Below are 15907 nucleotides of genomic sequence, written 5' to 3'. Positions count from 1 at the left end.
TAGCCAGTGGGAATTTTCCATTGCCCTGTGAAGGCAGCTTTCCACTCCCAGAGGTGAGAGCCAGCATGTTTGATTATGTTGTATCTTCACAGTTCGGATACTGTTATTCTTACACCTCTGATCAGCATGTTAGAGCGATTTTTGCTTTTATTACATTTACATTTAGCAAATATCTTTCACTATCAGTCTTCACATCTGAATATATACTGTGAATACTGTGGATATAATTTGGAGTGCAGCTCTGAACAATGGGTTCCTAAAAGCTGTGAATCCCAGACCAGACAATGCTGATTAAATTCATTTGAATGTCTGTGGTGTGGATGCAAATGGGGAGGTATGATGTTTGTGTTCAGTTTCAAAGAAGGCATTGTCAATACATTGTAAATATGGAATTGTCCTTTGATGTTCTATACTGAGCTCCATGTTGACCCAGCCAGACCTTCCTACCGAAAGCATCTCTATATGATGCCTGCTGTATCTTGTTTTGTCGAATAAAGAAGTTGCTTCATATCTATCAGTGCTTTTCTCCAGTGACTTACTCACGCAACAACACAGTGTATCCTGGGTGCAGGTTCATCTCTGTAATTCAGGAACAGATCCGAAGGCAGGTTCAGCCTCATGCTGTGCCTCCCTCCAGCTTATTGGAATTAGTCTCTACAGGGGCTGAATCATATCATTTTGTTTGTTAGTTGCCACAGTTTACTTGATCAGCGGATGAGATACTGTAATGTGCTCCTCAATGCTGATTAGCTTGAGCTCGGTATATTTTACCTGTCTATATCTTTCAGATGAGCTTAACTAAAACTATACGCTACATGCATGCCTTTGTCTAGACAATACAAATCATATTGTATAGGAACATCTTCACAAGTATTCTCTGTTACTGTAGCAGGGCCCTATGGATTTAAACCGAGTCATCTCGGGTGGGCTGCAATTGCTGTGCCTATATACAGTTCACCATATGCATATTGGTGAAATGTTATCAGTTTCATCATCATTTCTAATTTGTGGGTATTGAATTTCTGAATGTGCAAATCTCTGCTCGTGTATATTGACTGACCCTCCTGGATCATGACTACAAAACTCTCCTAATGCATCTGCCTACAGCACTAGTTCCTTCTTATTATCAAAACATCATGTTACAGATCTGGCCATAATCATCTCTGATGTATGTTTGACCATTTGCTCACAAGTCTCTGACTAGCTTTAAAGTTCCTTTAAAGTTGAATAAGTGATCATTCAAAGGAAGCAGGATCTCGTGCTGATAGATGGCGGACCTAAGAAATTGTTGCACCTCTGTAGCATCCTTTGAATCCAACATCTCCTTTGCTGCTTTGGCTTTTACTGGAGCTGGCTTTAGACCATCTCTCTTGACTGGACGAGCGCAGACTTGGGCCACTGCTTACTGAGACATTAAGAACCCCATATGCAACAGATATGAGGACTTCACTACTGATACTGTTATGTGTGATGAGAAAACCAGATGGAGATGGGGTCCAGAGTTAACCCCTCCGCGAACTATGCTGCTAATGAGAGAGAGAGAGAGAGAGAGAGAGAGAGATAAAGAGGGAGAGAGGCACCATGCTGATAATGAGAGAGAGAGAGAGACAAGGATTTATAGTTATGGCTTCTTCGCTAATTGTTGACTTTACTTCCAAGGACTTTGCCTGCTTGTGTGAATCCCTGCTGACACAGCAGAGTGGTGCCAGATGCCTGCTGAGACAGTAAGGAGTGGCCCAGTTTGATGGGCATGGTCAGTTGATGGATGGCTGGCACCCCGGCAGGGGAAATAAAAGACGAGTCTGCTGAGACACCGGCAGACACGTCACTGGACACTGAAGGAGTGTTGTGCACCCACAGGAAGGTGGGGGCCTGGAGGATTGATTCGGGGGGAATCAGTCAGAGGCTCACAGTGTGTGAAGGCAGGCCGGTGGGGGCTTGTGTGTGTCTCCACCCTCGCCTGGGTGACAAGCTCATCACTGAAGAACATTCTGGCCTGCAATGGAGGGGTCATAATCGGTGATCACAACAGCACGACAGAACAAGAAGACAACGAAAGGTTTGCCTGCTGCAGCTGCTCATCTCTCGCTCGCTCTCTCTCTCTCTCTCTCTCTCTCTCCAACAACAACAGCTACCTTAACTTACGCTGAACTGAACTGAACTCTACATTATCTTAAGACTACTCATTTACCCCTAGACTTTGATAGAGCTTGGTTTTGATTCTTATTTCTACACTTCTGTATTTATCATTGCTAAACTGTTTTATATGTATATTGGCATTTTTGATACTGTATTACTTAGTTTATTAATAAACACTTTTAGTAACAGTGATACCAGACTCTAACGTATCATTCCATTTCTGCTGGTTTGGTAACCCGGTCACGGGGTACGTGACAATATGCACTGGGTTTTCAACCATCTGGGAAGTGTCAGGAAGGCAGCAGATCAGATACTCCGCCAGCATCAAGACTCATGCTTGGTGCTGGGCTACATCACGGAACTCAGGAACCTAGTGTGAAGTGTGGCTGCAATGTGGAAGTGCTGCTTGCCTATTACTAACATGGCCTGTTGGAGCACTTGAAAAAAGAGTTGTCCATCTGGGAGATGCCTACTGAACTTGAAAGCTTCATCATTCTGGCCCTTTGTATATTGGAAGGACCCCCTAGATTGTCAGCCGAATCCTTTAATTCTAATGACCACTTCAGGGTGCAGAACCCTCAGCAGCAATGCTTCCAGAACCAGTTAGGCAGATCTCCCTTAACCCCCAAATTCATGAGTGTTGATCAAGAAACAACTTGCATGCTTACTGTGGAGCAGCCGATTACCTACGCATCAAATGAGCACCATGCTCAGGAGGTGGCACCTTCAGGTAGAGATGAAGAACCTCCTATCTGCAAAGCTCCCCCCATGCCCCCAGCCCCTCATCATAGCACTATAATTGGACTCACTCTCTCTGTTCTCCACGAAACCCCAAAGGCTTGATGCGCACCTGAAGCTCTGGTAGATTCCGGTGCAGCAGGCAACTTTCTGCTCTGGACTCTTTGTTGTAGCTTGGACTTCCCGACAAGCCCATGCCTCATCCCTTCTGCATCACAGCTATTAAGCATTCAAGAGCACCATGAGTCCATCCAATTCCTTCTGATCAACTCACCCAATATTCTTCTTACTTTGGGTTACCCCTGGCTCTCCACACTTGACTCTCACTTCACCTAGTCATCTGGTTTAATATTGAGTTAGGGACCACCTAGCTGCAACCTCAGTTGATTTCACCCCATAAATCCTCTGGGACAGAGGAAATCCACCAAAACTCTCACAGGAATACCACAATTTAGCCATAGCCCTCCGTAAAAGAGAGGCCAGCACCCTGCCGCCTCACAGACCAAATAACTGTGTGATCGACCTCCTCCCAGGTCCTACCCCTCCCCAGGGATATCTGTTCTCTTTCTCCCATCCTGAGACAAAAGTCAGGAATGACTACTTTAATAAAGCACTACAGCACAGCTTCATTTGACCATTCCAGTCCCCAGCCGGTACATGAAGATGGGGGTCTCTGTCCCTGATCGATTATCACAGACTCAAAAAGATCATCATTAAGAACCGTTACCCTCTCCTCTTTCTGGATAGTGCATTTGTAACACTCTATGGGGCTCAGTACTTCATCATACTGGATCTACAACCAGATCCACATCTGTCAGGGGGATGACTGGAAGACAGCATTAATAACACAAAAAAATACAACTGCAGATGCTGTGGATCAAAGCATTAATAACATCCACTGGCCACTATGAAATCTTTGTGATGCCTTTCAGACTTTCCAACAGTCCAGCCATTTTTTAAGCCTTCAATCATGAAATCCACCGGGACATGCTACACAGGTATGTGTTCGTCTACCTCAACAATACCCCTCATTTCTCCAAAGACTCACAAGACCACGTCTGTCATGTCCATTCAGTTCTTCAGTACCAACTCTATGCAACCTGGAGCAATGGCAGTTCCACACCACAATCATCTCCTTCCGCAACCCAAGGCATAATTATGGACCCAGAGAAAGTGTGTACCATCATTGAATGGCTCTGATCATGCTCCCTCAAACAGCTACAGCACTTCTTGGGCTTTTCCAACTTCAAGTGCTGTTACCTCACTAACTGCAGACAAACAGCCGCTCCTCTCAGCTCTCTCACCAAGTCACCTATCTCATGGGTAATATGGTCTGCTGCTGTGGACCATGCATGTGACCATATCACTACCTGTGGTAGTGTACATGGACTTTCAGAAACCCTTTGATAATGTCCCACATAGAAGATTAGTGGGCAAAATTAGAGCATATGGTATTGGGTGTAGGGTACTGACATGGATAGAAAATTTGTTGGCAGACAGGAAACAAAGAGTAGTGATTAATGGGTCCTTAGCAAAATGGCAGGCAGTGACTAGTGGGGTACCGCAAGGCTTGGTGCTGGGACCGCAGCTATTTACAATATACAATAATGATTTAGATGACGTGATTAAAAGTAACATTAGCAAATTTGCAGATGACACAAAGCTGGGTGGCAGTGTGAAATATGAGGAGGATGTTAGGAAAATGCAGGGTGACTTGGACAGGTTGAGTGAGTGGGCAGATGCATGGCAGATGCAGTTTAATGTGGGTAAATGTGTACATATCCACTTTGGTGGCAAGAACAGGAAGGCAGATTACTGGCTGAATGGTGTCAAGTTAGGAAAAGGGGAAGTAATGATGAGATCTAGGTGTCCTTGTTCATCAGTCACTGAAAGTAAACATGCAGGTACAGCAGGCAGTGAAGAAAACTAACGGCACGTTGGCCTTCATAACAAGGGGAGTTGAGTACAGGAGCATGGAGGTCCTTCTGCAGTTGTACAGGGCCCTGATGAGACCACACCTGGAGTATTGTGTTCAGTTTTGGTCCCCAAATTTGAGGAAGAACATTTTTGTTATTGAGGGAGTGCAGCGTAGGTTCACAAAGTTGATCCCCAGGATGGCGGGACTGTCATATGTTGAAAGACTGGAGTTATTGGGCTTGTATACACTGGAATTTAGAAGGATGAGACTGGATCTGATTGAAACATATAAGATTATTAAGGGATTGTTCACGCTAGAAACATGTTCCTGATTTTGGGGGAGTCCAGAACCAGAGGCCACAGTTTAAGAATAAGGGGTAGGCCATTTATAATGGAGTTGAAGAAAATCTTTTTCACCCAGAGAGTTGTGGATCTACAGAATACTCTGCCTCAGAAGGCAGTGGAGGCCAATTCTCTGGATGCTTTAAAGAAAGAGTTGGATAGAGCTCTTAAAGATAGCAGAATCAAGGGATATAGGGAGAAGGCAGGAACGGGGTACTGATTGTGGATGATCAGCCATGATCACATTGAATGGCGGTGCTGGCTCAAAGGGATGACTGGCCTACTCCTGCACCTACTGTCTATGCCTTTAAGGATCTCGAGAGACACTTCACCTCTGCTCTCATTCTCCTCCATCTGAACCCCTTTGGACCTTTTGTGGTAAGGACCAGACGGAATGACACACCACTGAGCCTTTTTCTCATGCAAGTTCAATTCTACACAGCACCGTATGGAGTTGGGAGACAGGGAGCTACTTGCCATAAAATGGGCTTTAAAGGAATGGAGACATTGCCCGATTTGAACTGACCAATATAAACTCATATCCATTCAACAGACCCACCAACTCAACCCAGCTGAAACAGGGTTCAATCCTCAGCTTATCATTCCACATTCTCTGATTGCCTGGGAGCTTGAGAACCAGGTGCACCAGGCCCTATAGAATGAGCCTGCTCTGGCCAACACAGCTGACAACTGTATGTATGTGCTAGCCACTATGTGCTCTGAGACACTCCAGTGGGGCCACTTCTCAACCCTCTAAGGCCATTCAGGCACATGACAGATTCTGGATTTTCTGTGATGCCAGGTGTGATCACAGGTGTACATCAGTTCATCTCTGCCTGCCCTCAATGTTCCCAGTCCAGTTCCTACAACCAGTGGCTCCTTCCAGTCCCTTGAAGCCCATGGCCCCATATTGCCATGGATTTCATCACAGGTTTTCCACCTTCTGATGGGGCCATGGTGATCATGACAACTGTGGACCGATTCTCCAAGGAAATCCACTTCATTGCCCAACCCAAACATCCATCATCAACACTGAGATGGCAGACATGATTCTCTATCATGTAGTTTGCCTCCATTGTTTCCTTCAGGACAATGTTTCAGACAAGGCCCCACAAATCATCTCATGGTTCTGGCAAGCCTTCTGCTCCTTCCTCTGCACCTCAGTGAGTTTATTCCCTGGATATCATCTGCAGACCAACGGTTAGTCAGAAAGAGATCATCAGCAAGTGGAGAACTTTCTGCGATACTTCACCACCTTTGACATGGAAGGAGTCATCCCACAGTCTGCACACCTCCTCTGCCACAGCTACTTCATGGATACGCACAGCCATTGTTCCCCATGGAGGAGCCAATGGTGGAGGTTCCATTTACCAGGGCTCTGGCTTGTCACTGCTGGAATGCTTGGAAGAGGGCATGGAAGACCATTCTCTCTGCCAACTGTGTTTATTGCCATCAGGCCAACTGCCAGTGGTCCCAGCTAGACTACTCCAGCCTAGGGATTGTGTCCCACAAGCTCTTGTCCCAGTTCATTGGTCCCCTCAAGATCACCCAATTCAGTCACTTATCATGTCCAGCTGCCACCGCCCTCACCCCGGAACCACATTTATCTTCCACATGGCATGCCTCAAGCTTGTTGTCCATGGACCACTTAACCAACCTGAGAATGAGCCTCTGGAAATTAGGATCATGGAGGTGATCTAGAGTATACGCTCTGCTGGTTGATGGATTCACATTGCTGTAAATGGTGTGTGCAGTACCTGGTCGACTAAGAAGGGTAGGGCTTGGGGGAGAGGTTTTGGATGCAGTCCGCTGTATCCTGGATCTAGTGCTCATCAAAGAGTCCCACCAAACCCATCTGGATTCCCATAGCCCATCGGGTGCCAGCCATGGGAAGGGTGCCCCCTCAGACCTGCACAGGACGCTCTCTCTCTGTCTCCACCCAGCTAATGGGCTTCACTTGCCATTCGTTTCCAAATCACCTGTAGCCTTATCCCAGTTCTTATCCACAGCCCTCATTCATCCATTGAACCAGCAGCCTCAACCAGTTGCTACTAGGCCTCAGTAACTTTGTTGCCTGTTATGTTTAGTATTTGTTCTTTCTTGTTTTGTGACTTCTCTTGGCTTGCTATTTTGCAGTTTATTATTAAAGTTATCGTTCACTGCTGAATCATCTCTGCTGCTCTGCATTTGGGTCAAGCCTACAGAGTCTGATAGAAAATAGTTACAGCCTTTAGTCCAATTTGATTTCTGATTGTCACTGCTTTGCTCTTTTCCTTACAGCAGTGAAGTATACCACTTGGCCAATCTAGTCCATACTATTACTCAAACATCAATTTTATTGCTTTATTTCCCTGTAACCTATTCTCCTTCACATGCTCATCAATTTCACATTTATTCTTCATCTACTTAAATAGACTGAAGGCCATTGATGGTAGCCAATTAACATTCCAAACAGCAAGCCTTTGGGAGGTGGCAGGAAAATAAAGCTACTGGGGTATCCTACCTGAACACAAAAAATATGCAGTTTTTACATGGATAGCACCAGAGGCCAGGATGAAACCCAGATCACTGAAGTTGTGCGGCAGTAACACTACCTATTATGCCACTTTGCCTGTTTCACATCTTTCAAATCAATGGAAACAAAAAAAAACAGGAAAGTTGTAAAACAGATTACAGACTCACTTTCACCCACCTTCTATGGAATATAGCAAAATATCCTAAGGCACTTGGCAATGTCAAAACTTACTTCAGTGCCTTTTCAACAACTGCACGTGCAAGTTATTTTCCCATCAATGCTGATGTTTGATTTCTTCTATGGTTAAATGAGATAAATTCTCTGTAAGTTCCTCTTACTGAACTGTGTTCCTTTGAACTGAGCTGAAACATATTGTGGAACAACTTCAAGTGGAAGCAGCAATATCAATATGGTAATATATTCTCAATATCCATATTGCTGCAGGCAATGATGGAAATGTAGTACTTTGTTGCTAGGTGATAAAAGGGTTGGAAAACCAAATGCTCACTTCAGTGGCAGATTAGACATACTTAATGATATTTATTAACTCTTTAAGGCAGGATAAGATGATTCGGTTTCCATAGCGACACAAATAGAAGTGACATACCTTACCAACCTTTTTTTGGAGTTCCATCCATGCCTGATTTTCATCTGTACTTAATTAACTGTGTAAATGGGAGATCATTTTATAAGCATGACAACGTATGACAGCAGTGGGGATCTTTTAAATTTGCACTCTGGGTGCCATACTACCCATTGCCAATAGATAACTGTGTCTTTCCTTAACACTAATGTTATATTTACCATTGACCAAATAAAGCAACTTGATTCTTGAACTAGGTGTGCCAAGTTACACTTAAATTGCAGATCCAATTTGAATGAATAGTTAGCAATTCATTAATGACCAATAAGATTTTCATATTTCTATTGCCATCTATAAATCATAGAAGTGTTTAAGAGCCCAGTCAAGTCAAGATGCAAAATAGGCAAAAAGATCAAAAGTCTCGATCTTGTGTGGGTACAACAAAGAAAATATTGCTGCTGTCATTTCTTTGTGAAATTGAAAATGACTGGGATTTCCCTGCAGGCACAACTTACAGTATAATTTAGTGAATTTACTGCTCAGATTCAGGCATCTGTTAGAACTGTATTGACATGAATTTACATAGTGATCTTACTCTAAAGTATGTTGCACAATTTCTACTTTCTGCTTTAGGTCTACATTTTAAATAGAGCAGTGTCATTTATATTGCATGACAATCTCTGCCCCCAAATTTCCAATCTCATTTTAATGTGTTTTTTTTAAATTCCCTTTGAGAAGGTTTTCAAAATAGATTCTAAATTCTCTAAAATCAGCTTGTACCATGCCATGTGCTATGTGCTTCAATTTCTAGTTAAATTTTTGTAAAATATTTAGAAAGGCAACTAAAAAATGTGTGTTTTCTTTCCTACCTTGCTCTCTGTGAGAATTCTTTACTGTAATTGGCTCCTCCATTAATTGGATAAGACAGCAATTGTCTTATCCTGAACTTTTACATGACAGTAGCCAGCATGGGAGACAGGCATGTCCACTCCGCTGTGATGGCTTGATCTTTAGAGAACACTTTTACAAATCAGCGGTGAGTGTTGCTCCTTTGTTAAAAGCTGCAAGTGCAGACTATTAACATTTTTAAAACCACTGAAGTACCTTAATATGAACAAAAAGATAACAGTGGTTGCAAATAATAACAACAATTGAATGCTTCTGAGTTGGTTCACATAGTCCTACATGCAGAAAACATAGTTACTCATATTGTTTCCAATTATGTCATTTCAATAATAGATTCTTATTTTGCTTTGTCAAATGCTTTGAACTATTTTGTTACTCATAGTTAGAGTTCTAAACTGATAACGTTATCACCAAAGAAATACTGTAATTTACAAAATTAAGTTTCAACACGATCTGGTTAAACTATAATCTGCCTTAGATTCATCAGCAAACTCAAAAAAAATCCAAGAATTGGGGAAAAAATCCTTTGTTGAATAAAATGGGAAGAAAATACACTGGACTTTAATGTGAGTAATTATTCGCTATTATCGTGAAAATTAGGAATTTAGTTGATAGTTGTAAGAATTCTACAATGCTTCAAATACTATTGAATATTCAGAAAAGGAAACATTAGCAATAAGTTGTTTGCTATAGCAATTCAATATACTGCAACAGCTGATCCAACTTGATTTTTTGTGGTTTCCACACTGACAGGCAATTCATATAAAGTACTTACTCGATCATGACCAGAACATCACAACTGCAAATACAAATGCTTTAAACAGGCGCCTAATGTTCTTGCCAGAAACACAAGAGCTGTTCCAGCTGCACCTTACCATTCTATGTCAATTCAAACATTTGTCAAAGGACACGAAGAGCTTAGTAAATAACAGTGATTCTGCTGATCTTGGATCTATTTTCATGTCAGTGGTTTGCCTAAATTTCTCTTCCTTTATGCAAAGCTTCAGGTGTAGAGCTCAACATGAACTGTTGAAATTAGGTCATTCCAACATGAATTAGCAATTACAAGTAATTCAGTTTGAATATTAGCAAAACCCAGGTTGAAGGTTGGATTGGAGATACGTCCAACACTAAAATCGGCAAGTGAACCCCTGGTTGACATAAAAATTTGGATTCAGACTTAACCAGCCTCCATTTTGTCCAGTTCCCTTTTTAATGGAAGCAGTACAGAAATGGGAAGAGATAGGTTTCCACACCACTCAGTAATTTTGTCTGGGCCATTAAAGTAACATCTGTTCTTATATTTAATATCATTTTAAATTTAACACTGGCTAGACAGTATTTCAGGAATCAGTAAATGCAGCAGTCAAAGGATTGGGTGGTAAAGGACCCAGCCTTTTATCAAACAAATCCAATGTGTTATTATCACCTACCACTTGGTGATGAGACAAGTTTTCTAAGCTTTACAGTACTCCAAGGTGCAAGGCCTTTATCCAATGACCATCTGTTTTTATCCACGGCTCTTCTGGGCCTTCCTGTTTCCTTTAAGGAAACTCTGCATTCTCTCTTCCCCTCCAAAGGCCTCCAGTCACACCTTGCTGTTCCACAGCCACTACTGGTCATGATCTCCATTAACGGTCCCTCTTATGTCCCAAGAGATAGCTGTACCCTTATGATCACTATTCCTCCTCTACTGTGGCTTCATGCTGAGGGCTTAGCCATCCATTCACCATCCAAGCTAAAGCTGTCAATCTGGCTGCCTTTGGAAAGAAATAACAACTTCTCATCATAAGGCTGTGGAAATAGCAAATGTATTGATACCCAACTGAGGCCACCTGATGTGGGCATGTATCCTGGAATATGTGTTCCAAAGACAAAGTCTTCCAACACTTTACTTTTGTTGCTATAGTTGCATGTGTAACTTGATTTGAGTTTTCACCAGTGTGAAGAATGGCCATAATTTCCTCATCAGTTTACATCTCTTTTTAAGGTTCATGGCCCTGATCCTGTTCCCCTGGGGTATCGATCAGGACTTTGCTGCTTTTCCTGTCCTTATATATTTTTTTAAAGAGCTGCATTGTTTGTGGTTTCCTTTATTTGTATCACATCTTGCATGCTTTCTATCCTGTGTTTGCAGAGAAGGGATTAGTAAGGAAAATATTGCAGTTTCCCTTCTAATTTGATTATGTGTTGCTCCATTTGTTTTATGCCAATCATACCTCCTGACAACTTTCATACTTGTGACTTTTTCCACAGCCAAACAGATGCTTCTGCCAAATAGATGATCACGCCTCCCTCTTCCCCCCACCCCAGTTCTCACCTCACAGAAAAGTCAGCACTACTTTGTGGTAGAATAACATTTCAAAGAGTTCCAGAACAAATAAACTCAAAGTTATTCTTGACAGCACAACATCACAAGAGGTCATAACAGAAGGACTGTAATATTGTAACTGATGTGGCAAGATGAGAAAGAAAAAATGGAATCCACCAACTTGTCTTTGCTAATTTAAGTGAATTGAGTTGCATGATTTTTGTTACACTAACAAGCGATTACCTTTTTTTATTAATGATCACACAGATGCCAGTAATTATGTGAAGACTGCTTTTGTTTAAATGAAGCTATTATCTGTAGTCATTTACTATGCATATACAATATATAATGATACATGTGCATCATTGCAGAGTTGGAGAGCTCACATTTCATATTATGAAAATACTTCTCAGTCATAAGTATCAAAACAAGACTAACCAGTGGTGTTCCCTAATATGAATAAAGACATATCACTTGCAGTGTCTACCACTAGCATGGAAACTGAATGCATTATTTATTATGAAGCTTTTGGCAGTGGGGATGCATGGAAGCAGAGCAGAATTATTCAGATGTCTGAAGACTCCTCTTGATTACCCATTTCCAACATTTTTCTCAAATTCAACAGGCTAACTTTCAATACCTCAAAAGCCCTTACCACAAAAGATACAGAAGCATTCATATCCTCTTTTTCTTCCCATAGTTAAGATTTTTTTAGGTCCAACATTCTGAAGAGTTGTATTAAAGCCCGTGACTGGATATGCTTGTTTTATCTTTTAAAGTATTTTGAAACCAGACAATTTATTCAGTAGAGTATACATTAATAAATCATTATATGCGGAGCTATCAACTTTTAACTTGAGATGCTAAACTAAGGCCCCATCTAACCTCTTAAGATGAACTGCAAAAAGTTCCATAGCTCCATTCAAAATAAAGGAGGGGATTTTTTTCTTAAGAGTCCTGGCCAATATTTATCTCTTAATGATCACTGAAACAGATAATATGACCATCCAACTAACTACATTCTGAGGATCTGTATATGTATACAGATTGATTTATCCAAATTTGTATAATGTAACAGTGATCATCCATCAGAATTAACTTGGCTTTGTGTAGGGTGCTTAAGAATGTCTAGATATCATGATAGCTATTACATAAATGTAAGTTGATTCTTTCTCGATTTGATACAAAAAAAAACTAGAATGCCTACTCCTGGAAAAATATATAACTAAATTATTTTGCAATCAGGAAATACTGACTTTGAAGTGCATCGCCAGTGATAAATAAGAGGAACAGATGACAAAGCATCATGCGGTTTAGGTACCAATGATAATATTAACTAATCAGAATCAGGGCAACCAGCTGGGCAGAAACTGATAGCACTTAATTTCAAGTAGGAAATTCTCTGAGATTCTGAAGGACTGCTGGAGCTTTGGCAGAAAGGAATAAAACACTGGTAAACAGCTGAAGCATACTAGACCATAAGATATAGAAGCAGAATGAGGCCACTTGGCCCATTGAGTCATCTCTGCCATTTCATCATGGCTGATCCAATTTTCCTCTCAGCTGCAATATCTTACCTTCGCTTGTATCCCGTCATGCTCTGACCAATCAAGAATCATCAACCTCCGCGTTAAATATACATAACAACTTGGCCCCTACAGCTGCCTATGGCAAAGAATTCCATAGATTCACCATTCTCTGGCTAAAGAAATTCCTCCTCATCTCTGTTTTAAAAGGATGATCCTCTATTCGAAGGCTGTTTCCTATGGTCTTAGACTCTCCCACCACAGGAAACATTTGTTTCACATCCACTCTATGAAGATCTTTCACAATTTGACAGGTTTCAATGAGGACACCCCTCATTCTTCTGAATTCTAGTGAATTAAAGCCAAAAGCCATCAAATGCTCTTTATATGAAAGGCCATTTACTTTGTCCTATCCACAGATATAACATTATCAACACTGCAGCAATCAGCTTTGGATTTCAGTAAATTACTAATTCCATCTGGTCAGGTGTGAGCAGGCTGCTGACTAAGTTGCTTTCAAGCATGAAATAAGTAAATTAAAAAAGGTAAAATGCCGTTCCTCCAAACTACACAGCAAAAATATTGATTACCATTCTTTTAATAGTCCTTTATTTTGTATTATAGTTATTTAAATAAAATGAATGTACCCACAGAGAAGATTACAAAACTTTAACTCTTTTCCTGTATTATACTGGATTCCTAATCTGTACACCTATTGTTGGTGCAGCAACTTAAGATGGCTGATGAGGTGTTTACGATAAACTTCAGGCATTAATTCCCCTGTAGAAGGAAAATTATCAAAATGGAATCATCCCTGTCAATAATAGTACCTTTCAGGAATGAAACACCAGTTACAACAAAGGTTACTTCAGGCATGACATTTCCAACAACCTTTGATGATACATACCATCATCTGCATCTGTTGCTTTAATGGTTAGAATCCTTGCTCCAGAAGGAAGATTTTCCACCACAGACGTACTAAAAGATGAAGGGTTGAAAATAGGTGGATTGTCATTCACATCCAGCACATTGAAGTAAACTCTCACTATGCTGAATTGCCCACCACCATCTTCTGCTTGGACAGTAAGAATATAATATGGTTGCTTCTCATAATCCAGGGTTTGAGTTAGGTTAAAAACACCAGTCACAGAGTTGAGGAAAAATATTCCATCTTCATCATCCTCTTCTACCATGTACGTGATTTCCCCATTAACACCCGAATCTGCATCACTCGCCAGTATGGCTGCCACAATAGAGCCTACAATTTAAATAAATATTAGACTTAATAATTTTGCAGGAATATTTTTAAAAAATCTACCTTGTCTCTTTATTGAAAAAGCAAAATATTTTTCTATTTGTTTTCAATTTTTAACTATTTCCTTATTTTCCTTTTGCAAAGGAAACTGGTCACTTCAGTTACATGAGCAAATTTATTTCAGTGAATACTCATGTAGTTGCTTTGCTTTCAACAATTTTCATCTATGCAGCTTATGTATTTAAATGAAATTACACAAATCTAAAATATTATGCGGTACGCTAACTAAAATAAGTAATTTGCTCAATTTCAAAACTGCATTTGTCAATTTGTCTTAAAAGTATAATATTATAAAAGTGATAGCATCTGGGTACTAACAACTTTCTATTTATACCAGAAGGTCCACTTAATAAAAGTCTGAAAATTTCAACTGAATGGTAATCAGCTGGAAATGCTAATGTAAGGTAATTAACTAATTAGGAGGCTGTTTATTAGAATATACAGTAGAACAATAGAACACAGTATAGGCCCTTTGGCACACGAAGTTGTGCCAGCCTTTTAACTTACTCCAAGGTCAATCTAATGCTTCCCTCCCACATGGACCTCCATTTTTGTTTCATATTTATTACTTTTACTATCAATTTGTCCACAAGCTCAGCTGACAGTGTAACTCAGGCTGCTGACAGAGAAGACAGACATCGATTAGCATGGGAGGGTTTATAACATACAAAATTCCTTACTTTTGACCGTTATATTGTTAAAGATGTAAGTAACAATTAAATATTAACTCAGGACAATACACACAAAATGCTGGAGTGACTCAGCAGCTCAGGCAGCGTTTATGGAAATGAACATGTCCTGATGAAGGGTCTCGGCCTGAAATGTTGACTGTTTTTCCGTAGATGCTCTCTGACCTGTTGAGTTCCTCCAGCATTTTGTGTGACTTGCCTTGGATTCCCAGCATCTGCAGATTTTCTCGTGTTTGAAATGTTAATGCAGGAGCATGATCTGAGATGACTGATAATAGGTTGAACGTGACACTACAATATATATTATCTAATTCATAATGTACACTTATGTATCTATTCGTTAACATGTTTTCACAACAGAGCAGAAGCAAGATTTCTTCTTATTTGTAATCAGTAAAAGGGATTATAGAAATTGCTTCTAGAACATGCCTAATAGACTAATCGGCAATTTGTTGACAATTGTTTTATTAAAATGTAGTCTTACCAGGTGGAGTATCTTCTGGAATGTCAAATGAATACACATTCTTGGAAAATTTGGGGGCATGGTCATTAATGTCACTGACAGCAATGTTGATTTGCATATCTGAGAATTGCAGCCCATCATCAGCTCGAACCAATAAGGAATATTTGGAACGGCGTTCTCGGTCTAAACGTTTAGTAGCTAGAAGATCTCCGGACTCTGGATCGACTCGAAAACTGTTATCTGCTCCACTAATAATGGCATATGTCACCAGTGCATTTGGGCCCTAAGGAAAAAGAAGTTCACATATATTAAAAATCAGCAACAAATAATTTCATAATCCTGGTAATTTTAATTTTCTGGTTATATTTCTAAGTTCCTTTCTGTGCTTAAAAACAAAAATAGATATTTTTCAAATTGTGTACAAAATGTTTTGCATACTTACTCTTTAAACTGACATTTACTT

At 40.6% G+C, this 15907-nt stretch overlaps 1 protein-coding gene across 1 annotated transcript in view; it reads right to left on the bottom strand.

Annotated features, from left to right (window-relative positions):
* fat4 (FAT atypical cadherin 4) overlaps positions 1 to 15907 on the bottom strand; it is a 363920-nt gene that overhangs the window by 168751 nt on the left and 179262 nt on the right. The window contains exons 4-5 of the mRNA XM_059965100.1: positions 15466 to 15727; positions 13885 to 14235 (exon numbers count right to left, since the gene is read on the bottom strand). Of these exons, the coding sequence (XP_059821083.1) occupies positions 13885 to 14235; positions 15466 to 15727 (613 nt within the window). The remainder of the gene's footprint in view (positions 1 to 13884; positions 14236 to 15465; positions 15728 to 15907) is intronic.

This window comes from Hypanus sabinus, chromosome 3, assembly GCF_030144855.1.
Source record: "Hypanus sabinus isolate sHypSab1 chromosome 3, sHypSab1.hap1, whole genome shotgun sequence".
NCBI classification, from domain to species: domain Eukaryota; kingdom Metazoa; phylum Chordata; class Chondrichthyes; order Myliobatiformes; family Dasyatidae; genus Hypanus; species Hypanus sabinus.
Note: the sequence above shows the minus strand (reverse complement) of the source record. Positions and strands in the feature narration are given on the sequence as shown.